The following is a 22,719-nucleotide window of genomic DNA, read 5'->3' on the forward strand; positions in this document are numbered from 1 at the left end:
TATTCCAGAAAGAGTTATAGAGGAGTGCCAAAATTTTATTCAATCTCAAAAGATTTTACAGGTCTTCCTGTATCTCTTTGTTTTGGTGCCGCCTTAGCAAAGGTCTCCAAGAAAAACCCAATATCCTTGGGATGCGAATACTTCCGCCCTTTCCTATTCTTGAAAGCTGGGATGGGGATTCCATTCCTGGGCTGCAAGGAAAAGGAGTGGGGATTGTCGTCCACGATCACCACACGCTTCAAGTCGGAACCCAAGCGTGACAAGTCTTTGATCATCGTTTCCCCTCCTTCGCAAGACATACCGACACAGGCGGTGAGTGATCAATCCCTCTGGGTCAAGCTTGTCCAGAATCTTGTCTGCATAGTACTGCATCCCCGCAGTAAACACACAACTATCTCGCATGTCTCGCAGGAACTCGTCCACGCCGGGCCGCTTAGCCACCATGTAGCGCTCCAGTGGCACAACTTTCCCGCTGAAGAGCCTGAGCGTTGCCCCTGTCGGCCATGGATGAGGGTGTTGTCCATGTCCAAAACCAACGTTGGCTTGTTTGGATCCAGAGGTGGCGGTAGAATACATGTAGTAAACTCACCCTTTGTTTTGACCTTCTTGGGCTGTGGCCTTCTTGGATCTGAAAATCCCAATCTCCATGCTCGCGCTTCATACTAGAGGTAAACATCAGCCTTTTTGTACTAAGGGCTGCTTTTAGCTATCCAAACATGACGATCGCTCACTTGCTCACTAAGCGAGCCTGGATAAACTCTTTGAGCTTCTCGATCTGTGGCAGTGCCACTTTGGCCGAGGGATGCTCGGCCACGGCCCCGAAGAGTTTGTGGAGACGCGGGCATTGCTCCTGGCTCGCGGGCTTCAAGCCCATCACTTGCTCAAGCCCTGGGATCCATACCGCATAGTGCCAGCATCACATCCAAGAACGTGCTCGCGCCACCAAAGAAGGGGCCCTCTTCCTTCGCCCAGCTCCGCCAGAGCTCCCTCGAGAAGCAAACAGTCTTGGGTTCACAGCAGCGCCACCGTCGTTGCTGTGGATGAATCGTTCCAAGGAGTCGGAAATCTGCGTGATCGATAAGCAAGAAGAGTTATAGCAGCAAGAAGAAATCAGTCCAGAAGCGGTGCTGTGCGCGGAGAAATGCGTCCTTCGGCAAGAGTGGCGATTTTCCAGGCCAAACGTCGTCGATGTAGTGGACAATGATGATGACCGAACGGGCTTGCCCTTGTGGATGAGAACCGGGACCTTCTTGTGAACTGGATTGGACTCGAGCAGGAAGTTACTCCTGTTACCCAAATCCTGGGGGAGATCTTCGTGCTCGATGCCCTTGAGCAACAGTGGATGCTTGGCTCGCGCTTCATTTTCAAGCGTATGGTGGTGGTGCCGATTCGCCCATCTCTGAGCTCTCGGGCTATGGCTCCTCAAACAACAGTCTTCCTCCCACGTTTTCTATCTGGAAAAAATATTAGTACATCAGTAATGTACCTACATGACTTTTTTGTCTACATCTACTTGATTCTATGCTCTAAGGGTTCAAAATCAGGTGTGATTTCATAAATATAACGTCATGAGTATGTGGGAGCTATATTGTATAGCTCCCACATACTCATGACGGTGTGTGGGTGGGCACAGAAGCGGGTCTAGCTTTGCTCCCACAAAGCTAGATCCGCTTACTCTTGTTACCCAAATCCTGGGGGAGATCTTCGCGTTCGATGCCACGTACATCTATGCCAAGGTACACACTGTGTGTTGTTCTCGCTGTAGAGTTTAATTTGCTGCTGTAGGGCCTGGAGGAAAGGAACCCATATGCACGTTCAGTTCATCTAAGAATGCATGTCTTCAAGGCTAGGCCAAAAGGTGAGCAGTGTTACATCTTGATCGTGACAAGCCATGGCTGGATGGAAGAAAAGTTAGAAATGCAAATGAACTGAGGTTTAACTGAATGAAGGATCACCTTTTATAACCTGGAGTGCGTCCCACGCGGCTCCTCGACCAATTGCCAAGAAAGCAGACGAGAAGGCTGGAGGTAGTGTCCAAATAAGAATTAAACTTCCAGCAATGGGAAATAATACTGTTTTTTTTTTTTGTTTGGAAACAAGATCTAGTAGCATGACGTTATATTTATGAAATCACTTCTGGGTTACGTGCCACCGCGTTTGACCTTTCTGCTGGAGCATTCTTACGTCTGTGAGTTTTATCTGATGATCTGACACAAAAGATTGATATCCCAATCACCTGTCACCCAATGTTTTGCTTCACCTGAGTGCTTACAACAATGTTTCTACTATTGGTCTCTTTTTTTCTGGCAAACCAGATATCATGAACATTAGAAGCGATTGCAATACTTGTCCTATTGCTCTCATTTGTGTGTGCATTTGCAGAACTGCCATTTGTGCTCTTCAGAACATCCCTAGAGAGATTGTGATGACCATTTGCCAAGTTTCAAATCAAGAAAACACTAAATAATAGCCCAAATCTAAGATGATTGCTTCAAGAGATGGCTAACGTCTCCTAGCTCCCACACCAAGCCCCCATGCAACTTAGCTCACCCAAGTTCAAGACAAGGGAATTGCCTGCTGGAATCCAAAAGCTCGGAAACCAAAAAAGAATATGGAACGTCAAACTCTACTGAAAAATCCAAATCCAACCAGGTGTGAAAGAACAACAGCTGCCAAAGAACAGGCCTTTGTCCACATTGCCCAGCTTCGCCAGTGCTCCCTCCAGAACCTCATAGTTCTCAATAAACTTATCATTCTTGGTTGTCTCCACACATGAATCACAAAAAGCTGTGGGATAAATCATATCAAGGATTTTGTTAGGTGCCAGCTTTGACTACGTGGTCAATGTCGGTCAAAGGGAGGCTCAAGGGTATATTAAGGCATGTTAGGGTAAAGGACAAAAACCTATCCTAGGGCTCACAGTGGAGCGGCGGCGCAATGGAGCTTTTGAGGTAGCTCGGGGGTGGGTTGGGTGGTGAGGAACCTCAAGAGGTGGCGTAGCATAGTCTAGGGCAACTAGATCTTTGTCTTTTTGCGCCGGATCATAACATTGGTATTAGAGATAGGTTGGTTGCGATGGCCAACCAAGCTGAACGCTGGAATCCTATCATCGATGGTGGTGCCGACGATGGTGCCGACAAAGCTGCGGAGATTTGGACCATTCAAGATGTGGTTCATGAGCTGCGAGCCCTTAATAAAAATCAGCAAGAGATGCAAGACGAGATGCATGGCATGATGGATACCATGCGTGGGCGTGTTGAGGCACTCGAGGCTAGACAGGGTAGCGCTCCAAGTAAGCCTTCTTTGGTAGATCGACTCAAGATTCCAACCTTTTTCGGTGATGGTAGTGTGGACGAGTGTCTCACTTGGCTAGCCAATGTGAAGAAGTTCTTGGCTGCTAGAGGAACTCCAGATGCAGAGGCTTTAGTGGCTATTCCGATGGTTTTGCATGATGCGGGTCTTCGATGGTGGAATTGGCTTGAGGAGTCCCGTGTTGCGAATAAGAAACCACCAGTGTCTACCATGGATGAATTTGAGGTTGCTTTTCGTTTACGTTTTGCCCCTCATTACGACGTGGAGAATGCTCGTACAGAACTTCGTCATTTCCAGCAAGGGAAAATGACGCTCGGGGACTATATTGAGAAGCTTACTCGCTTGATTAGTCGTGTTCCAGGATCCAGATCAGAACAAGTCCTACTTCATTGATGGCCTACATAATGAGAGCATGCGGCAACACTTGCGTCATTCTCAGCCTACAAAGAGTTTGGAGGAGCTCTTTGATGCAGCTCGTCACCTTGACAATGACAAGCACAAGTCTCGCAAGCGTTCGCGGAGTCCTTCTGTCGAGAATCGTCGTGATAATCGCCATGGACACAAGGATGGGAACAAGCATCACAAGTTGAAGTCAGTGGTGACTACTTCAGATGCAAAGGGGTCCAAGAAGCAGAAGTTCTTTGTGAAGAATTATAGACAGTCATCATTGCGGCGAACTTGGACACTACAAGGCTGATTGTCCGCAGTTGAAGAACAAGCAGTAGGACAAGAAGAATGGCCAATCATCTTCTCACGGTAAGTCAGATACTAAAAAGTTGCAAGCTTTATAGCGTGAGGATGACGAGAGCTCGAGGATACGCGTGAATCAGCTTTAATGTTGGAGGGCGTGTTCCGTGGCGATCCAGTGCGGATTTTACTGGATAGTGGGAGCGATGACAACTTTGTTTCGGCAAAGTTTGTTGCGGAGCATCGCCTGAACACACGTGGAGTTCTTCCATACACAGTGGAAGGTGCAGCTACCTCTGCTCAGCATTTCGATGCTTGTGTCGAGGGGCTAGAAGTGTTGGTTGGCAAAACCACATTTGTGGAGACTTTTTATCTCGCGGATATCCATCGTGTGGATCTCATTCTTGGGATGCCATGGTTGGTGAAGGTGGATCCAGAGATAAAGTGGAGCATTAAGCGTATCTCGCTGGAGTATAGTGGCGTTAAAGATGTGTGGTTTGGCGAGGGCGTTCAACCACCAGTTGTTATGCTCTCTGCTACATCTTTGAAGCGGGCTTGTCGTAATGGAAAAACACTTTCAAGTTACTTGCTGTTTGTTCGTGACTTGAGGGACCAAGGCACGTGTGGGGGAGAAGCAGCAGTACGGGATGTACTTGACGAGTTTTCTAATGTTTTTCCATCTGAACTTCCTCATGGATTGCCTCCATTACGAGGTGTGGAGCATGGGATTACATTGGAGCCGGGGACGCGGCCAATTTACCGACGTCCATTTCGGTTAAACTATGTGGAGGAGCAAGAAGTTCAACGACAAGTCAAGGAGTTACTTGAGTTTGGATTTATTCAGCCAAGTATGTCTCCGTTTGGTGCTCCGGTCTTGCTTGTGAAGAAGAAGGACGGTTCAATGCGGATGTGTATTGACTACCGTGCTTTAAACAAGAAGACAGTGAAGGACAAGATGCCGATGCCACGTGTGGATGATATCCTGGACAAGCTTGGTGAAGCACGAGTGTTTACCAAGATTGATCTGAGGAGTGGATATCATCAGATTGTAATGGATGATGCATCTATCTCCAAGACGGCATTCAACACAAGCTTCGGACATTTTGAGTTTACCGTTATGCCGTTTGGTTTGACGAATGCACCAGCCACATTTACTCGGTTGATGACGGAGGTCTTTGGGCGTTATCTTCACGAGTTTGTGGAGATTTTCTTGGACGATATTCTTGTTTTTAGCAAGAATATGGAGGAGCATAGGGTGCATTTGCGCAAGGTTCTTTTGTTACTTCGAGATAGCAAACTTTATGCGAAGAAGAGCAAATGTGAATTTGCAAAGTCGGAGGTGGAATATCTAGGCCATATTGTGACATCTAAGGGTGTCAAGACGGATCCAAGGAAGGTGGTTGTGGTGGAAAACTGGCCTACACCGACTACAGTGGCTGAGTTGCGCAGTTTTCTTGGTATGGCTAGTTACTACCGACGTTTCCAGCATAAGTTTGCAGAGGTGGCTATTCCTTTGACGCAGTTGTTACGTAAGAATGTGCCATTCGAGTGGAAGACGCCACAAGAGGAGAGTTTTGTGGCGCTGAAACAATTGTTGAGCGAGGCTCCAGTGCTTCGCATTGCTGATCCATCGAAACCTTACGAGGTGACATGCGATGCGAGTGGTTATGCACTGGGAGGAGTTCTCATGCAAGAGGGACAGCCTATTGCATATGAGAGTCGAACTTTGAATTCCGCTGAGCAACGCTATTCCACATATGAGCAAGAGTTACTCTCTATTGTTCATGCTTTGCGGACGTGGCGGCACTATCTTTATGGTGCAGTGTTCGTAGTGTTGACAGATCACAAACCACTTGTGTATCTTTTCACACAGAAGGAGTTGAACACTAGGCAAGCTCGTTGGATGGTCAAACTCATGGAGTTTGGGGGGTTTCCTATTGAGCATCGTCCGGGAAAATCAAATGTGGTGGCGGATGCTTTATCTCGTGTTCGTCATGTGACGACGTTACGAACACGATTTTGTCATCATTTGAGTAAGGTGGTCAGCGAGTTTGGGCAATTGGTTGAGCATGCTCAAGCTCAGGATGCTGAGGTAGCCTCTTTGCGAGCCCAGATGGAAGCCCCTTTCTCATTGGTGGATGGGATTCTCTACTACAATGGTTGTGTCTATTTGCCACAGGTGGATGTGTTAATTACTCAAGTTTTATTCCACTATCATGATCGTCCAAAAGCCGGTCATTTTGGAGGGAAGAAGACGTATGAGTTGATTAAGTGCAACTTTTATTGGAGGAATATGAAGGCTGATATCCTCAAGTATTGTAAATCATGCGAGCTTTGTCAGCGGGTTAAGGTGCCACGGGAAAAGCCGGGGGGACTTTTGCAACCTTTACCTATTCCTCAGAGCCGTTGGTATAGTATCTCTATGGACTTCATCACTTGTTTGCCACGAACACAGAGGCAAAAGGAGCAAGTATGGGTCATAGTGGATCGGTTGACGAAGTATGTGCGGTTGTTGGCTCTTCGGAAGACTGTCACTGCCTCAGACTTGGCTGCGGTTTACTTGGAGAAAGTTTTTCCTGATTTTGGTTTGCCGGAGGACATCATTAGTGATCGAGATTCAAAGTTCACTAGTGGATTTTGGAAAAGCTTTGCAAAGGCTATGCAAGTGACTTTGAAACTCTCGAGTGGAGATCATCCTCAGACGGATGGGCAAACTGAGCATGTGAATCAGGTGGTGGAGGATATGCTACATTGTAGCATTGGTCAAAGGCAAGGACAATGGGATTTATATCTTCCGTTAGTGCAATTTGCTTACAACAATAGCCAACACAGTGGAACCAAACTAAGTCCTTACTTTGCCATGTTTGGAAGGCATCCTCGAACAGCGGTGGAGTTGGGATTGCATTTGAGTAAAGACGTTCAAGAAAAGCTTGATTCCGAGGCAACTGATTTGGCCACAGAACTTGATGAGATTCTAGTGGTGTGCAAACGGAATTTGCAAGCAGCTCAGGATAGAGCGGAGAAGTTTGCCAATGAGCATTGCCAATTCCGGGAATATAAGGTGGGTGATCTCGTCTTCGTGCGAGTGATCTTTCCGTCAAGTGAACGGCGGAACACCTTGGTGCCTTTATGGATAGGGAAGAGTGATAAACTCTCCCATCGATATGCTGGTCCATATGAAGTGCTGGAGCGCATTGGTAAAGCAACTTATCGGGTGCGGCTGCCAGCTGGGGTGAAAATTCATCCGGTATTTTATGTCAGCTAGTTGAAAGGTGTACTATCTCAGAGTGACGGGCCCAATGCCTCCTTGATGTATACGGTTGTGGAAGATGGACCAGGAGCTTGAGCAGGATTCCCCAGAAAGGGTGATCACCAGTACAACTCGTCCTTGGGACAAGGACTTTGTTGCGGGGGAAGAATTGTTAGGCGCCAGCTTTGACTACGTGGTCAACATCGGTCAAAAGGAGGCTCAAGGGTATATTAAGGCATGTTAGGGTAAAGAACAAAAACCTATCCTAGAGCTCACAGTAGAGCGGCGGTGCAGTGGAGCTTTTGAGGTAGCTTGGGGGTGGTTGGGTGGTGAGGAACCTCAAGAGGTGGCATAGCATAGTCTAGGGCAACTAGATCTTTGTCTTTTTGCGCCAGATCATAACAGATTTGGCACTGTGGAGAGAAAGCAGCCCTTCTTGTTGATGAGATCGGTCCAAAATGGTGCCATGCACGGAAGAATGCATCCTGCGGCAAGAGTGGGCTTGTTTCATATGTGAATTTCCGAGAAGGCAACAAGAGATACGTATATACTCTACCACGTAAAAGAATATTCTAATAAAATTAAGCATATCCTTTTTCTCTCTCTATCACTTTCCTCTGTACACCGCGGAGCGAGCCACGAGAAACTCTTTGAGCGCCTCGACTGTGGGCAGCGCGAGCTTGGCAGCGGGATGCGCGAGTACGGACTGGAAGAAGTTGTGGAGACGCGGGCACTGCTCCTGGCTCGCGGGCTTCAAGCCCATCACGCCCACAATCCCTGGGATCCACACCGCGTAGGGGGCGAGCATCACATCCAAGAACGACATTCTCGCTCCGCCAAAGAATGGGCCTTCTTCCTCATTGCCCAGCTTCGTGAATGCTCCCTCGAGAAGCTCGCAGTTCTCGATAAACTCCTCGTTCTTGGCGTCTCCACGCATGAATCGCATCAAGCAATCCAGAAGCTGTGCGATGGATCACATCAGGGATGTGTGGCTCTAGAGACGCATACCTTCTTGTCGATGAAATCGGTCCAGAAGCGATACTCTGCGCGGAGGGAAGCGTCCGGAGGCAGCAGTGGAGATTCTCCGCGCCAGACCTCGTCGATGTACTGAACAATAATGACCGATTCCACAATGGGCTTCCCATTGTGGATGAGAACCGGGACCTTCTTGTGGATTGGATTGGATTCGAGCAGGAGCTGGCCCTTGTTCCTCAGGTCCTGGGGAAGATCGTCGTGCTCGATGCCTTTGAGTAGCAATGCAATCTTCACTCGCAGAGAAAAGTGGCTCACCCGGGAGCTGAGCAGCGTCACGCCTTCCATGGATCCGGAATGGATTGGAAAATGAGGTCTCGAGAGAACAGTAGAATTCTAGAATGCGATAAATCCAAACAGTAGTGACATTGTCATTATATTACATTAGATACCTCCAACTTTTTCTTGTTATTAATGCAAAGGCTATCTACTTCTTTACCGCAAAGCGAACCTGGATAAATTCCTTGAGCTTCTCGACCGGGGGCAGTGCGCCCTTGGCAGCCGGATGCTCGGACACGGCCTCGAAGAACTTGTGGAGACGCGGGCACTGCTCCTCGCTGGCATGCTTCAAGCCCATCACTCCCACAATCCCGGGGATCCACACGACGAAGGGAGCGAGCATCACATCTAAGAAGGAGAAGCTCGCGCCGCCGAAGAAGGGACCCTCTTGTGTACTTCCCAGCTTCGTCAAGGCCCCCTCGAGAAGCACGCAGTTGGCGATGAATTCCTCGTTTGCGGCATCTTTGTCGTTCCCGTGCACGAAACGCATAAAGCAGTCCAGCAGCTGTACAAGCAAAGGCGTGAGATCGAGTAGATTTCTCGAGATTTATAAAACATACCTTCTTGTCGATGAAATCGCTCCAGAAGCGGTGCTCTGCGCGGAGGAATGCGTCTTTCGGCAAGAGTGGCGATGTTCCAGGCCAAACCTCGTCGATGTAGTGGACGATGATGGCCGACTCTGCGATGGGCTTGCCCTTGTGGATGAGAACCGGGACCTTCTTGTGAACTGGATTGGACTCGAGTAGGATCTTACTCTTGTTGCCCAAATCCTCGGGGAGATCTTCGTGCTCGATGCCCTTGAGCAACAGTGCAAGCTTGGCTCGCATCGAGAAGGGGCTGGGCCAAAAGGTGAGCAGTGTTACATCTTGATCACTAGAAGCCATTGGAATTGGGAAATCGAGAAGAAAGATCTGGAAATGCGAGAGGCTGGAGAAAGGTTTGTTGGAGTCGCGCTTTATATAGTCCGTGTGATCCACGGGGAGCGGAATTTCCGAGAAACAGGAGACGAAGGCTTCAAGGGAGTTCCAGAACATAATTCGTACCTTCGTTAGGCCACGATTGACTGAGAAGAGATATTCGAGAAGAGATCTTCGTGAATGTCCGTAGAACACTTAAGTTTTTAACCCGGTTATTCCCAAGCCCACCACCCGAGCGACCACAGTTTGTTAGACCGAAGCCAAAGATCACGATCGAGTGTCGGTAGAACACAAGTCTGTGAACAGCATCAGGTTATTCCGAGAGCCACCACCCGATGCCGCTGCCTTTCTCGCCGCGTCCCTGAATTCCCTCGTTCTCGCCTTTCGAGCTTTGTCGTTGACGATCCTCGCAATGGCCTCAGCAATCTCCTCCCGCTTCACAAACGCGTCGGAGCTCCTCCCGTCCGAAACTTCCACCCCGATGCGGCACCTCTCCGCCATGATCTTGCGGTTGAGCCCCTGCTCGTATATCCGAGGCCAGCAGATGATCGGCACGCCGCTGGAGACGCTCTCCAGGACCGAGTTCCATCCGCAGTGGCTCACGAATCCAGCCACTGCCCTGTGCGCCAGAACTTCTCTCTGCGGCGCCCATGAAACCACCAGGCCTCGTCCCTTGGTCCGCTCGACGAAGTTCTTGTAGAAGTCACTGTTCTTCACCAGGACTGTCGTGTCTGCTTCGTCCACGAACTGGGGCGGCCTGACTGTGAGCAAGAACGGCACCTTGCTCGCCTCCAAACCGAGCGCGAGCTCCTCGAATTCCTCCTGCGACAGCTTCGCTATGCTGCCGAATGCGACATAGAGGACTGAGTCTGGCTCCTGCGTGTCGAGCCAGTCGAGGCATTCCCTGTCCTCCTTGAGAAAGCTCAGCACGGACTTCAAGTCGCCGTGATCATCCAGCACCGGGAACAAGGGACCGATTGGCAGAAACTTGTCGTTGAAAAGCTTCTTCATCGCGTCCACCACCTCGGGCTCCAGCTCGTGGAATGTGTTACACAGGATCCAGGACGACGCCTTGAGCCGCTCGGCTCCAGCACGAAAGTACTCAAGCACGGCTTCCGTGTAGTGCCATGGAAGATCAGACTGCTTGATCGAGTCTATCCCCGGAATGTAAGTGATTTCTCGGTCCTCGCCATCTGATTTTAAACAAGACAAAGATTTAGAGCTATAAGAGTTGACAAAGACAAACCTTTTATCGGAAGATCGCCTTCGGAAATAAGCAGTGGGACGTGGTACTCAACAGCAAACCAAGCCGCACTTCCAGGCCAGTAAACAGCGTATGGAATTCCAAATTCGCTGGCGACTGGAGCACACCATGATCCAGCATAGTGATCAGAGATTATGACGGTAATGCGAGGTCCACTGTCATTCAGAGCTTGGATCAAATTCTTGAACTCGCCGCCGAGATCGTAAACTGCTCTTGAAAAGCGCATTAGATCAGCTTCTGCAGCAGCGAGAACTCCTTTCGACAAATCCACCGCGGGATGAAGAGGCTCCAGCCTGATATCCAACTCCGAAGGAAAATCCCATACCTTGATCTGCTCATGAATGGAAACCACGTTGGCGATGGTAACTGCGCATCCGAGTTCTGCCAGCTTCTTGCCGAGGAACACAACTGGCGAAAAGTGCCCCTGAGCAGGATACGGGACGAGTACCACATGTGGTCTGCCTGCAAACATCATATTGTCAATGCAGTTTCTCTAGAAGAAGAAGAAAGAACGAACCTGAAGCGCTATATTTTGGTGGAGTAGGCCAGCTGACACACCGAAGCCCGTTCCTCGCCCTTCCACGTTGGCTTTTTCCGGAAAGAATCATTCTTCCGTCTCGGGGAAAACGAGTGGACACTTGTCGCAGGTTCCTGCCTTCAGTAACACTCTGGCAGCCTCATCCAGTAGAAAGCTGAAAATCTCCTTCGCAATTTGCACTGCTATTCTCTGTAGCTCCTCCTCTGTGCCTGCCCAGTTTGCCTCTTTACTAACATCTCCCTGGTGAAGGCCTTCGACTGACTGCTGCTGGAGGCCTGTGTTATGGCATATCTCACTCCAAACGTCTCGCAGAAGTCCCCGGCTCGAAGGCTTACAAGACTTCCGAGCCAAAATCTCGTTGACGACGTCGAAGAGAAACCGGCGATGAGATAAATTGTCAGGATTTCCTTGATAGTCTGCTTCCAGCGTCTGAAAAGCTTGAGAAATAGCCACAGACCTTCGACTGCCACACTCATAAAGGGGCGGATTCTTGGACGCCAAAAGTACCTTAGAAACGTAGACAAGATCTGCTAGACGAGTATCAGCCACAGGTTTCTCTGTGTTTACTCCCCGATTCGGTGCTTTTAAAAATCGACGAGTTTCTGCAAGACACCACGTTAATTCAGAGAAAGAAAAACTTGTTCATAGGTAGGATTACCTCCCGAGTGTCTTTTGCGAAGTTCCAAAATAGAAGACACTGGACTTGTCTGCTGTGAAGAGAGCAACGCCTCGCTCGCATTTCCAGTGGCCTGAAAAAATTCGTCATCGAGAGAAAGACGACCTTGGAAACCATACCTCTACGATTTCAACTTGAGGCGCCAGTCGTGTATCATAAACTTCAGAAAAGGTACTCTGTTCTAGCGTGTCTCCAGGCCCGTCTTCGTCCACGAGAGCCTGCTTTCTCGAAAGTTTTATTGGCGTCGTTTGGTATGCTGGCGAAGAAGTCGTAAGATTCGCACTTTCCAAACTTTGGTGGCAACTGATATATCGTCTCAGCGTCGGAGTGGAAGCGTCTTGGATGTCCAGTGGCGTCCGTTCCGGCGAAGGCAAATGCGAGCTGACGTCTCTGAAAGCACTCTCCCGAGCCTTCCTGGCGATCTCTTGAGCGATTTCTTTCGCATCCTTGGAGCCATCTCTGAGGCGATGTACAACGAACTCCTGCCAGATTGCTGCTGCGTTTTGGTTTCGGTGACAGCGTGCAGTACTTTCTCCCTGGCTGGAGAGTCGGGCTCAAACTCCTCCCTGTGAAATCGCGGTTGCGTTTCAAAGACTTTGTTGCTGGTTGTTTCCCCCGAGAATCTGGAGAGTGCGGCTTGTTGATCATCACCTTCTCGTGAAATTGTCTAGTTTCTCTTGTGCTAGCATGTACTGGTGGAGAACAGGACCCTGTTTCTTGTCTTCCCTTTGCCGGACCAGGCTTCAAAACTACAATCCTCGTCGAACCATTGTCAATAGAGACTTTCTTTCGAGTTTCAGCACGTTGCCCTTCATGTCCGTTCAACAAGAGATGGAGAAGAGTTGGCGTCTTCAAAGGCTCCTCATTCACAGGCTCCACTGGACTTTCAAACTGGAGAAAGCTGTCCTTACTCGGCTCGAGAGACCGCATCGCTTCCAAAAGCTGCTGGGATCGGTGCGTAACCCTCGGAGAGTAATTCGGTGTTGTACCCTCCCGGAAAGTCTTGCCCAGCACTGACTTTGTGGCTCTTGAAAACTGGCCAGCTTCTTGCGACTGTGTCTCGAGAGTTTGTGCGAGACAGCTTCTATCATCTTCGCCCTTTCCAACGAAGAGCCGTTCCTCTTAAGCATGTCACCCATTGTCTCCACCGGCATTGTCTCGAGACCCATAAGTCTTGCCACTACACCCGGTGGTTTTGCTTTTGCACACGTTGAAAGAACGCTATGCTTCGCAGCTGGAATCTCAAAGCCAAACTGGAAGATCATATGGTGAGACACACGAATAGAAAGAAAAAATAAAAGCAAAGAACACTTACGGGGATCCATCGAGAACTCGGGACTGGAGTCTGGACAATCCAGGCTATTCCTCGGAGCTTCGACTCCTGGAAGAAAAATCTAAGGGGCTCGATCGACACGCAAGAAAAATCAATGCTGGTTTGGTATACCTTCTCGATTCCTCCTGCAAGATCGATTGGTGCTCCCGCTGGAGAAGATCCCGAATATCGGAGTGGTCATGCCTTGTACCAAACGATAATCCACCTTAAGACCCATCAATCCCTGACATTCTCGCGTGCGCGCTTACTTTGGAATGGAGAATCCCTCGCCCGGCGCTCGCGAAAGAGCTCCTCGATCGCGAAGAAAGGAATGATATAACGAGGAAGACCTAGAAAGAAGAAAACGTGCCTTTGGAAGAGCGCAAATTGAAAGCTTCTTACCCGCCGCCAACTTTTACACAACGACATTGACCGCTGGTAAAGTCTGGAGACTTTTACCAGATGATCTCGTGAACAGTGTGACGGATATTCTATTAGGGTAGGAAAAAAAGATAACTTAATTTGTAAGAATTTAACTTGAATAATCAACTTAATTTACCACGCTCCTGTTCATTAACGACTTGATCTGGATAAATTTGTGACAAAAAATTAAATTTCAGAGGGCTATATTTTTTCCACAAAGTAAACCTGTTCTAATGGCAGGATTACGAGTTTTGGCTCGGCAGCCACTCCAAGATGTTGAAGGAAGCTCAGGTTGGGGCGTCATGCTTCAGTCTCAATGCTGATGCCGAAATGCTCCAATTCTAATCAGATCTTTTATGTGCTTGAAGGTAAGAGATTGATTTTCTAGTATGTGAATTTTTTTCTCATGCATGCTAAAATTCCGGGATTTTCTCTCTTCGTCCAGGAAATTGTAAAGTAGGACTGACTTTTGCGGAGAGTCCCGGCGAATCTATCGCTGTTCCTCACGGCACTGTCAACTGGTGGTTTAACTCATTTCATCCTTAAGTTAATCTACAATTGTAACTCTGCGAACTCTTGGCAGTGGTTGAGAGATGAGGAAGAACTCAAAAAAAATCAAAGCACAAGCCATCCCACTCTTGCCCAGCATTCCAACTCTCAAAATTCCCAATACTTCCCAATCACTAATCTGGCTCACAAACTAATGAGCTAACACTTGCTCATCCAATGGTGTTGTGGGTAGTTGGATTATACTGTTGAAAAATGGGCGAAATGAGCTTGATTCTCAACCAGCGACACTTTAGTGACCTCTTATGCACTGTTGTGAGCTCCATCCCAACATGTTTATATCCCTCAGAGTAACAGTGATGTTGGTAACTCTCAAGATCTAGAGGCCTTTGATCTTCTCAGCAGCAGTCTTGAACTCCTTGTTGCCAACATTAAGGAGAAGCTAAAGGGAAACGAGTGATAGGGATGATTTTCTTCATGGAAAGATTTACATTCAATTTCTTGTTGGTGATATCATATACCCAAAAAGTTGTCAGTGATGCAGTGCTCTGGCATGCTAATGGCTTGGCCTACATGGTAAAATAAACTTGCATAATGAGAAAGTTCACAACTTTTCATTTTCCTCTTAGTTTACTCCTTCACACCAACATTCACTTTACCCACTAAAACTCTGGAAAAGATGAAGACATTGTTGCTCTCATTGGCTCTAGCTCTGTGTCCACTCTTGAAGAATTAGATGCTTGCTTAAAAAGGGAAATTAAAATTAAAATCAACATATTTAGAAAAGGAAATATTTATTATATTTTAAAGATGTGAGGGCCAAGTGTACAGCTACAATGCCGTATACTAATATTAGCGTAGTGGGATTTTGGTAGCCGTCGGATTAGTTTCAATCTGGACCACTCACTCTTGTATATAAGTTAGGGTTTTTGGGCTAATAGATATGCATATTTCTGTATTCCCTTTCCATATTCCATGCATTCACATTGGTGGAGGTGAGGGGCACCTTTGATTGTCCCTGGGGAGTGCTTAGATTTGGGATTTCAGTTTAGATCTAGCTTTTGCATTGTCTAAATCTAGCTTTTTCCATTTCCTTTCTTTTGTTCTTTCCTTTCAGGATTTTGGCTTAGATCTAGCTTTTTGCATTGTCTAGATCTACCATTTCTTTCCAGCTTTTTGTCATTTCTCTTCTTTTGCTCTTTCTTTTTCATTCATCTTCATGGCCGATCCGCAATCTCCTCCTTTGACTCTAGAGCAGCAGTTCGTTCAATTGCTTGATGCTATGCACTTGCAATTGAACAACCAAACTCAGTTGATGGTAGCATTCACGGCACATAGTACAACTCCTCTTGCTCTTGGTGCCAATCCTCGCGTTTGGCCGGAATTCTTTCGTGGGCATTTTGGGGATGATGTGTACCATTGGTTCGATCACTTCATGGTAATTGCCACATATCATTCTTGGGATGATGCTTGACGTTTGTGTGAGTTCCCTACATGTCTCCAAGGGACGGCATTGTAGTGGCGATTGTGATGATGCTTTCCAACAATTGCATCGTCTTCGCCAAGGGCCATCTGAGTTGGTAATGCAATTTGGCGTTCGTTTCCGAAGTTTTTTGCTTCGTGTGGAGCCAAATATATCAAAGCGGATCAAGCTAGGAATGTTGTGGCCAGCACTTCGTCAAAATCTTGTCGAACTTGTGCATGCACTTGCTCCTGCCACTCTTGACGATGCTCTTAGCTTGGCACAACGTTATGAGACGTCGCCTCTTCCACTTCTTGCTACACGTCCTTCAACTCCACTTCCTATAAGTGATGGTCATGTTCCCATGGAGGTTGATGCTGCTGCTACTCGAGTCCAAGGATAAGGGCGAGGACGTGGTCGTGGCTGTGATGTTCATTGCTGGGCGTGTGATGAAGTTGGTCATACTTATCGGCGTTGTCGGCGCTTTCCGGATTGGCGACCTCCATTTCCTGGGTGGAGACCTTGGTGTCAGCAACGTCCTGTTGGTGCTGCTGCGGTGGAAGGTTTGGATACCGAGGTGCATTCGGGAAACGAGGAGTCGCGCGAGTAATGGAGGGACCTTGCGCGAATAAGTTAGTGACCCCTCCATCTTTCTTTCGGGAGTATCATCAAGGGGTTCACTCGGCACCGGTTCATCCAGTGTTTACTTTCCAAGCTCGTTTTTATAACAAAAGGTCTCCTATTCTTCTCTCCGTGTTGGTTGATACAGGTTTGAGTTTATCTTCTATTGCTCAACCTGTTGCCACACGTTGTCGTTTACACTTGCGTCGTGCGGTAGATCCAGTTTTCATTCTTTATGGCAACGGCCGTACACATGCATGTGCACGAGATGAGGCGGACCTGGTTGTGTATGTGGGTGATCTCGAGCTTGAGTTGCAGTCGTTGCGGGTGGTGCCAAGTTAAGCTTTTGACCTCATTCTTGGTATGGATTGGTTGCAGCGCAATCATGCCAAGTGTGACTTTGAGGCTTCTCCCCCTTGTCTCATACTTCCTTATGTTTCATCCATTCCTCTTATTTCCATACTTCTTCGTCCCTCTACTTTTACCTCTGCTTCTATTACTTTTGTTCCCCCACTATTTCCTCTTGTGTTTCCATCTTGTTCTGCTCTTCCCTTTTCCAATCCCTCTGATGATCTTTGTGTTGCAGCTGTTGACCAGCCTATGAAGGAGTATTCTGATCTCTTTGAATTTGACCTATCGTCTGGGGCCAAGAATGCCACACGTCATCCCATTCCAACCGGGGATGCTCGTCCAATCAAGGTTCCTGTTCGTCGTCGGTCACCCAAGGAGATCAAGATTTTACATGCAAACGTCAAGGAGATGTTAGAAAAGGGTGTTATTCAGAAGTCGCAGAGTCCTTGGGCATGTGAACCTCATCTTGTGACAAAGCTTGATGGGAGTATTCATTTCTGCATCGACTATCGTCCGTTAAATGAAGTGACGATCCCGGACGTGTACCCTCTTCCTCACACTGCTGATCTCTTGGATTGTTTGGGGCAAAGTCGTTGGTTCACCAAGCTAGATCTTACTTCTGGGTATTGGCAAGTACCGATGGCCGAAGAAGATATTTCTAAGACTGCTTTTCGTACACCATTTGGTTTGTACGAGTTCTTGGTGATGCTGTTTGGTTTGAACAATGCTCCAACAACTTTTCAACGGATGATGGACGAGGTTATTTGCGATATGCCGGAGGTGACGGCTGACTTCATTGATGATGTCTTGATCCACTCGGAGGGGACGTGGGAGGAGCACGTTCGTGATGTTTGTAAAGTGTTAGATCGGCTACGCGACGTTGGTTTAAAGCTGAAGCGGTCAAAATGCGTGTTTGGGTCCAAGGACACAACTTATCTTGGGTACCGTATTTCTCGTGAGGGTTTGCAAGTTGATCCTGACAAACTTGTGGCTGTTCTAAAGTTCCTTACTCCGAAGTGTGTGAATGATGTGCAGCGCTTTTTGGGTAAGGTGCAGTATCTCGGTCGTTTTGTGGATCATCTTTCCGATCGCACTACACCATTGCAAGCGTTGCTGAAGTCATCAACGTCATCTTTCATCTGGTCTCCGGATTGTGAGCGGGCGTTCGTGAATCTCAAAGAGCTATTGACGACTCCTCCGATTTTGGCATATCCTGACTACACTCAACCTTTTATTTTGCGCGTGGATGCTTCTAACATTAGTCTTGGAGGTGTGTTGATGCAAGAAAGCTCAAGTGTGCCTGGTCAACACCATCCCATTGCATACATAAGCCGTACATTACAACCAGCGGAGATGAGCTACTCCACAACGAAGAAGGAGTGTTTAGCAGCAGTCTGGGGTTTCGAGAAACTTCATGCATATCTACATGATTCTCGGACGTTACTTGAAGGTGACCATGCTACTGTTACTTCATTATTGAAGCGGAAGAACCTGGTTGGTCATACGACTCGATGGGCTTTGAAGCTTCAGATATATGATTTCAATGTTGTTCATCGCCCAGGAAGTTCTATGGCTAATGCTGATGCCCTTTCTCGAGCTCCTCTTCCTTTTCCACTCACTTCTCATGTTTCTGACGAACCTGTTGTTCCAGCATCTGTGGATTTTCTAGATGAGGATTCTATGCCGTCTGCGGTTGCTGTCCTTGACGTTCAGTGTCCACAGGGCGCAAAGCAAGATGTACCTTCTCTTGATGAGGTTCGCGAGGCTCAAAAGATTGAGCTATGAATTCGAAGGCTTCGAGATGGGTTTGAGAATCCTGCATCACTTGCTGATGACTTGCCTTTCTGGCATTTACATTCTCAATATCGCCTTGAAGATGGCCTTCTTTATTTTGTGGGGACGGATCTAGATGATCATTTACAGCTGGTGGTGCCTTCGATGTTTATTCCGCGGTTTCTCCATGCCTACCATGATTCTCCTGTTCTAGGTGGGCATATGGGACACCGTCGTGTCACCGAGAAGCTGTGCATGTCTTTCTATTGGCTAGAGATGTGACGTGATATTATTCGATATGTGCGTAGCTGCGTTTAGTGCCAAGCTCGTAATACTCCCCCTTGTGCTGCGGAAGGACGGTTGGAGTCAATTGCAGTTTCCCGTCCGTTTGAGTTGGTGGCGTTTGATCTTATGGGACCTTTTCCACGATCGACTGCTGGCAATGAGTATGTTATTATTACTTCTGACTACTTGACTCGTTGGGTGGAGGTTGGTGCTCTTGCTAGTGTCTTTGCAACTGCTGTTGGATACTTCCTCCTCAATCGAGTGGTGTTCCAGCATTCTTGTCCAGAGCGGATTCTTTCGGATAATGGTCCTGCATTTATGGCTGAGGTATTTCATGTTTTGACATCTCAGTTGGGGATACGCCACACTTTTACGAGTGCTTATCATCCACAATCAGATGGTTTGGTGGAATGGCTTGTTCGGACATTCAAAGGGATGATTGCGAAGTATATGAACTTTCAGCATTCGGATTGAGATGGTTATTTGCCGTCTCTTCGGTATGCCTATGTTACAGGGGTGCAAAGTTCTGTTGGTGCTTCACCATATAAACTTCTATATGGTCATGATCCAATATTACCAACAGAGCTGGGTTTACCTTCGCGATTGCCACGAGCTCCTGATGCTAGGTCATGGGATCAATATTTGACAAGCATTCTTCCACTTGTCCGAGCAGAGTCTGCTGAACACTTAGGCCGCATACAAGTGAGACAACAACGGTGCTACAATTCCCATCATCGTCCACCTGCAGAGTACAAAGTGGATGATTTTGTGTTAGTCTGTTTTCCCCATCTTACGGTATGTGGTTTATCTAAGGGGCTCCTTGCGCAGTGGAAAGGACCGTATCGGGTGTTGCAGCAAGTTGGACCACAAGTTTATGAGGTTCGGCATGACATTTAGCAGGCCAATCCTCCGAAGATTGTGCATGTGCAGCAGTTAAAATGCTTCATACAAAGGGATCAGAAGCAGTTAATACCGTCTACAAATCCGGCGATGCCTCCTCCTGACGTTCCTCCAGAGCCCAGCTCATCTACAAGAGAACTCTGACGGCCTTCCATTATTCCGAGAGGAGGGGATGATGTGAGGGCCAAGTGTACGGCTATAATGCCGTATACTAATATTAGCGTAGTGGGATTTTGGTAGCCGTCGGATTAGTTTCAATCCGGACCACTCGCTCTTGTATATAAGTTAGGGTTTTTGGGCTAATGGATATGCACATTTCTGTATTCCCTTTCTATATTCCATGCACTCACAAAGAAAGTTAATAAGTTAGATAATAGAATATTTTAGAACATTTAAGCATATTTTAGGTATATCCATTATTGTTTGTTTAACAAAAAATCTTAATCATATACTCTACAAAGTTGAGATTAGTGAAATAGATAGAATACTTTACTATTAGCTGAATATCTTAAGGCTCTACAATGAGTTACACAATACTAATACATATTTGTCTTTTAAGACTAATAGATCACACTAGATGATGATGAAAAGCTGAGGTGAATGGCATTTAAAATTATTGCCATGGTGCAAGATAAGGCTCTAATACAACATTATGGGGAAGAATTGAACAACTTATGCAATATGGTCAATTGCTAGTCCACCTTAGCAAAAGGCTCCAGGAAAAACCAATATCCTTGAGATGCAATGCGATGCGAATACTTCCACCCTTTCCGATTCTTGAAAGCTGGGATGAGGATTCCATTCCTGGGCTGCAAGGAAAAGGAGTGGGGATCACCACACGCTTCAAGTTGCGACCCAAGTATGACAAGTCTTTGATCATGGTTTCCCCTCCTTTGCAAGACACACCGGTACAGGCGGTGAGTGATCAATTCCTCTGGGTCAAGCTTGTCCAGAATCTTGTCTGCATAGTACTGCATAGCTGCAGTAAACACAACTATCTTGTAGAGCTTTGCCATGTCTCGCTAGCCAAGCGCTCCAGTGGCACAACTTTCCCGCTGAAGAGCGCCCCTGTCGGGCATGAATGAGGTTGTCCATGTCCAAAACCAACGTTGGCTTGTTTGGATCCGGTAGAATACATGTAGTAAACTCACCCTTCGTTTTGACCTTCTTGGGCTGTGGCCTTCTTGGATCTGAAAATCCCAATCTCCATGCTCGCGCTTCATTTTCGACAGAACTAGAGGTAAACATCAGCCTTTTTGTACTAAGGGCTGGCTTTAGCTATCCAAACATGATGATCGCTTACTTTCTCACTAAGCGAGCCTGGGTAAACTCTTTGAGCTTCTCGATCTGTGGCAGTGCCACTTTGGCCGAGGGATGCTCGGTCACAGCCCCGAAGAGTTTGTGGAGACGCGGGCATTGCTCCTGGCTCGCGGGCTTCAAGCCCATCACTTGCTCAAGCGCTGGGATCCACACCGCAGAGGGTGCCAGCATCACATCCAAGAACGACATGCTCGCGCCACCAAAGAAGGGGCCCTCTTCCTCATCGCCCAGCTCCGCCAGAGCTCCCTCGAGAAGCAAACAGTCTTGGATGAACTCCTCGTTCACGGCAGCGCCGTTGCTGCGGATGAATCGGTCCAAGGAGTCGGAAATCTGCGTGATCGATAAGTAAGGAGTTATAGCAGCAAATTTCTCGAAGAAATACCTTCTTCTCGAAGAAATCAGTCCAGAAGCGGTGCTGTGCGCGGAGGAATGCGTCCTGCGGCAAGAGTGGCGATGTTCCAGGCCAAACCTCGTCGATGTAGTGGACGATGATGGCCGACTCTGCGATGGGCTTGCCCTTGTGGATGAGAACCGGGACCTTCTTGTGAACTGGATTGGACTCGAGTAGGAGCTTACTCTTGTTACCCAAATCCTGGGAGAGATCTTCGTGCTCGATGCCCTTGAGCAACAGTGCAAGCTTGACTCGCATGGAAAAGGGGCTGGGCCAAAAGCTGAGCAGTGTTACATCTTGATCGTGACAAGCCATGGCTAGATGGAAAATTGAGAAGAAAAGTTAGAAATGCAAATGGACTGAGGTTTAATTGGATGAAGGGTCACCTTTTATAACATGTCAGTGCCAAACTTTCTGGACCATTGGATTTAGCCAATTGCAGCCATCTGATGGGGGTAACTGTAAAAAGGTTATTTCTTTAACCATGTCTTAGTGAATAATTATGCTAACGTTTGTTCCCGGCCAATGGGAGGCAGCCAAGCTGCGTGGGGGGGGAGAAGAAGGCTTTGCAACATGTCGCATGCAAGGTGTTAATTGTCGAGCGAAGAAAGCACTGTGAAGAATGGGTCACCATTGCTGTTCCTGCTGGGTGATTGCTCGCCAGCTATCCAATGATGGAATAGTGTGGAGAGCAAGCTGACCGTGACTGCGCCTGTTGCATGTTAAGCGAATTGTTTTTGTTTTGTAATGTTTTTCTAGGGTTTATGACCTTGCTGCTGCTGCCAATTCACAATCCAAATTTAAGGCACTGTGTCAATGCCACTGGAATGATGTCTTTGCTCCCAAAAACCCCATTGCAAGTTCTCATTTTTTTTCCCCATCACTTGGCTTTTTTTCATTCTGTTCTTCTTTTCCTAGATGAATATTTGAACCAAGAAGCAGAGAATGCAAAGACATTATCGCTGCAACAGCACATCATGTCCCCACCATGCTTCCAGATTCCTAAGAGAGCTAGGTAGGATATGTTGTTATTTTTCATTTTTCTTTCATAACTTTGGTATTTTCATACAAGATGTGTCTCCACTTTTGGCTCTTCATTGTGTTACTGTGAGGAGTTCCATCAAATCAAGGTATTTGTGGTGCATAGAATTTGTATGATCTTCATTCTTACTCCACTATCAGGAAATAGGATGAGGTAATTTTAGCTATGTTTATAAAGTTCTCAAAAGACTTGATGGCTGCCTTTAGCATTCCAATTGGCATCTGCTAAATGAGGGAGATCGGTTTGTCACTATATTTGAGAGACGATGGTATTGATTTGGCAAATTTTTCTCTTTGCAGGAGGAAAGCATTGAGAGAAGTTCAAACACTTTTGTGTCTTGGTGAGTTGGCTTTTTTCTTTCAGTATTACCACTAGCT

The 22,719-nt window shown here is 47.4% G+C and overlaps 4 protein-coding genes and 1 pseudogene across 4 annotated transcripts; all 5 read right to left on the reverse strand.

Annotated features, from left to right (window-relative positions):
• Window positions 1–27: 27 nt before the first annotated feature.
• LOC112340591 lies at window positions 28–20,796 on the reverse strand (annotated as a pseudogene).
• Window positions 7,739–8,583, reverse strand: LOC9649888 (glutathione S-transferase U19). Its single transcript, XM_002985406.2, has 2 exons — window positions 8,258–8,583; window positions 7,739–8,210 (listed from the first exon to the last, which is right to left on the reverse strand). The coding sequence occupies exons 1-2, from the start codon at window positions 8,567–8,569 to the stop codon at window positions 7,857–7,859; spliced, it is 666 nt and encodes a 221-aa protein (XP_002985452.1). The 5' UTR covers window positions 8,570–8,583; the 3' UTR covers window positions 7,739–7,856.
• On the reverse strand, window positions 8,629–9,711 carry LOC9653023 (glutathione S-transferase U19). The gene is made up of 2 exons (XM_002985407.2): window positions 9,121–9,711; window positions 8,629–9,065 (listed from the first exon to the last, which is right to left on the reverse strand). The coding sequence occupies exons 1-2, from the start codon at window positions 9,592–9,594 to the stop codon at window positions 8,709–8,711; spliced, it is 831 nt and encodes a 276-aa protein (XP_002985453.2). The 5' UTR covers window positions 9,595–9,711; the 3' UTR covers window positions 8,629–8,708.
• On the reverse strand, window positions 9,651–11,573 carry LOC9653024 (linamarin synthase 2). The gene is made up of 3 exons (XM_002985408.2): window positions 11,259–11,573; window positions 10,724–11,203; window positions 9,651–10,670 (listed from the first exon to the last, which is right to left on the reverse strand). The coding sequence occupies exons 1-3, from the start codon at window positions 11,347–11,349 to the stop codon at window positions 9,745–9,747; spliced, it is 1,497 nt and encodes a 498-aa protein (XP_002985454.2). The 5' UTR covers window positions 11,350–11,573; the 3' UTR covers window positions 9,651–9,744.
• On the reverse strand, window positions 20,720–21,674 carry LOC9653025 (glutathione S-transferase U19). The gene is made up of 2 exons (XM_002985409.2): window positions 21,292–21,674; window positions 20,720–21,239 (listed from the first exon to the last, which is right to left on the reverse strand). The coding sequence occupies exons 1-2, from the start codon at window positions 21,613–21,615 to the stop codon at window positions 20,889–20,891; spliced, it is 675 nt and encodes a 224-aa protein (XP_002985455.1). The 5' UTR covers window positions 21,616–21,674; the 3' UTR covers window positions 20,720–20,888.
• Window positions 21,675–22,719: the final 1,045 nt, after the last annotated feature.

The sequence above is a fragment of the Selaginella moellendorffii genome, unplaced genomic scaffold (genome assembly GCF_000143415.4).
Source record: "Selaginella moellendorffii unplaced genomic scaffold, v1.0 SELMOscaffold_67, whole genome shotgun sequence".
In the NCBI taxonomy this organism is placed as follows: Eukaryota; Viridiplantae; Streptophyta; class Lycopodiopsida; order Selaginellales; family Selaginellaceae; genus Selaginella; species Selaginella moellendorffii.

Coding starts and splice junctions, on each gene's coding strand:
- LOC9649888 (XM_002985406.2), bottom strand. CDS start 8,569: ATGGAAGGCGTGACGCTGCTCAGCTCCCGGGTGAGCCACTTTTCTCTG. Junction 8,211..8,257: donor CCGATTTCATCGACAAGAAG/GTATGCGTCTCT, acceptor TCCATCGCACAG/CTTCTGGATTGCTTGATGCG.
- LOC9653023 (XM_002985407.2), bottom strand. CDS start 9,594: ATGTTCTGGAACTCCCTTGAAGCCTTCGTCTCCTGTTTCTCGGAAATT. Junction 9,066..9,120: donor GCGATTTCATCGACAAGAAG/GTATGTTTTATA, acceptor TTGCTTGTACAG/CTGCTGGACTGCTTTATGCG.
- LOC9653024 (XM_002985408.2), bottom strand. CDS start 11,349: ATGATTCTTTCCGGAAAAAGCCAACGTGGAAGGGCGAGGAACGGGCTT. Junction 11,204..11,258: donor ACCAAAATATAGCGCTTCAG/GTTCGTTCTTTC, acceptor TGATGTTTGCAG/GCAGACCACATGTGGTACTC. Junction 10,671..10,723: donor AGGCGATCTTCCGATAAAAG/GTTTGTCTTTGT, acceptor GTTTAAAATCAG/ATGGCGAGGACCGAGAAATC.
- LOC9653025 (XM_002985409.2), bottom strand. CDS start 21,615: ATGGCTTGTCACGATCAAGATGTAACACTGCTCAGCTTTTGGCCCAGC. Junction 21,240..21,291: donor CTGATTTCTTCGAGAAGAAG/GTATTTCTTCGA, acceptor TCGATCACGCAG/ATTTCCGACTCCTTGGACCG.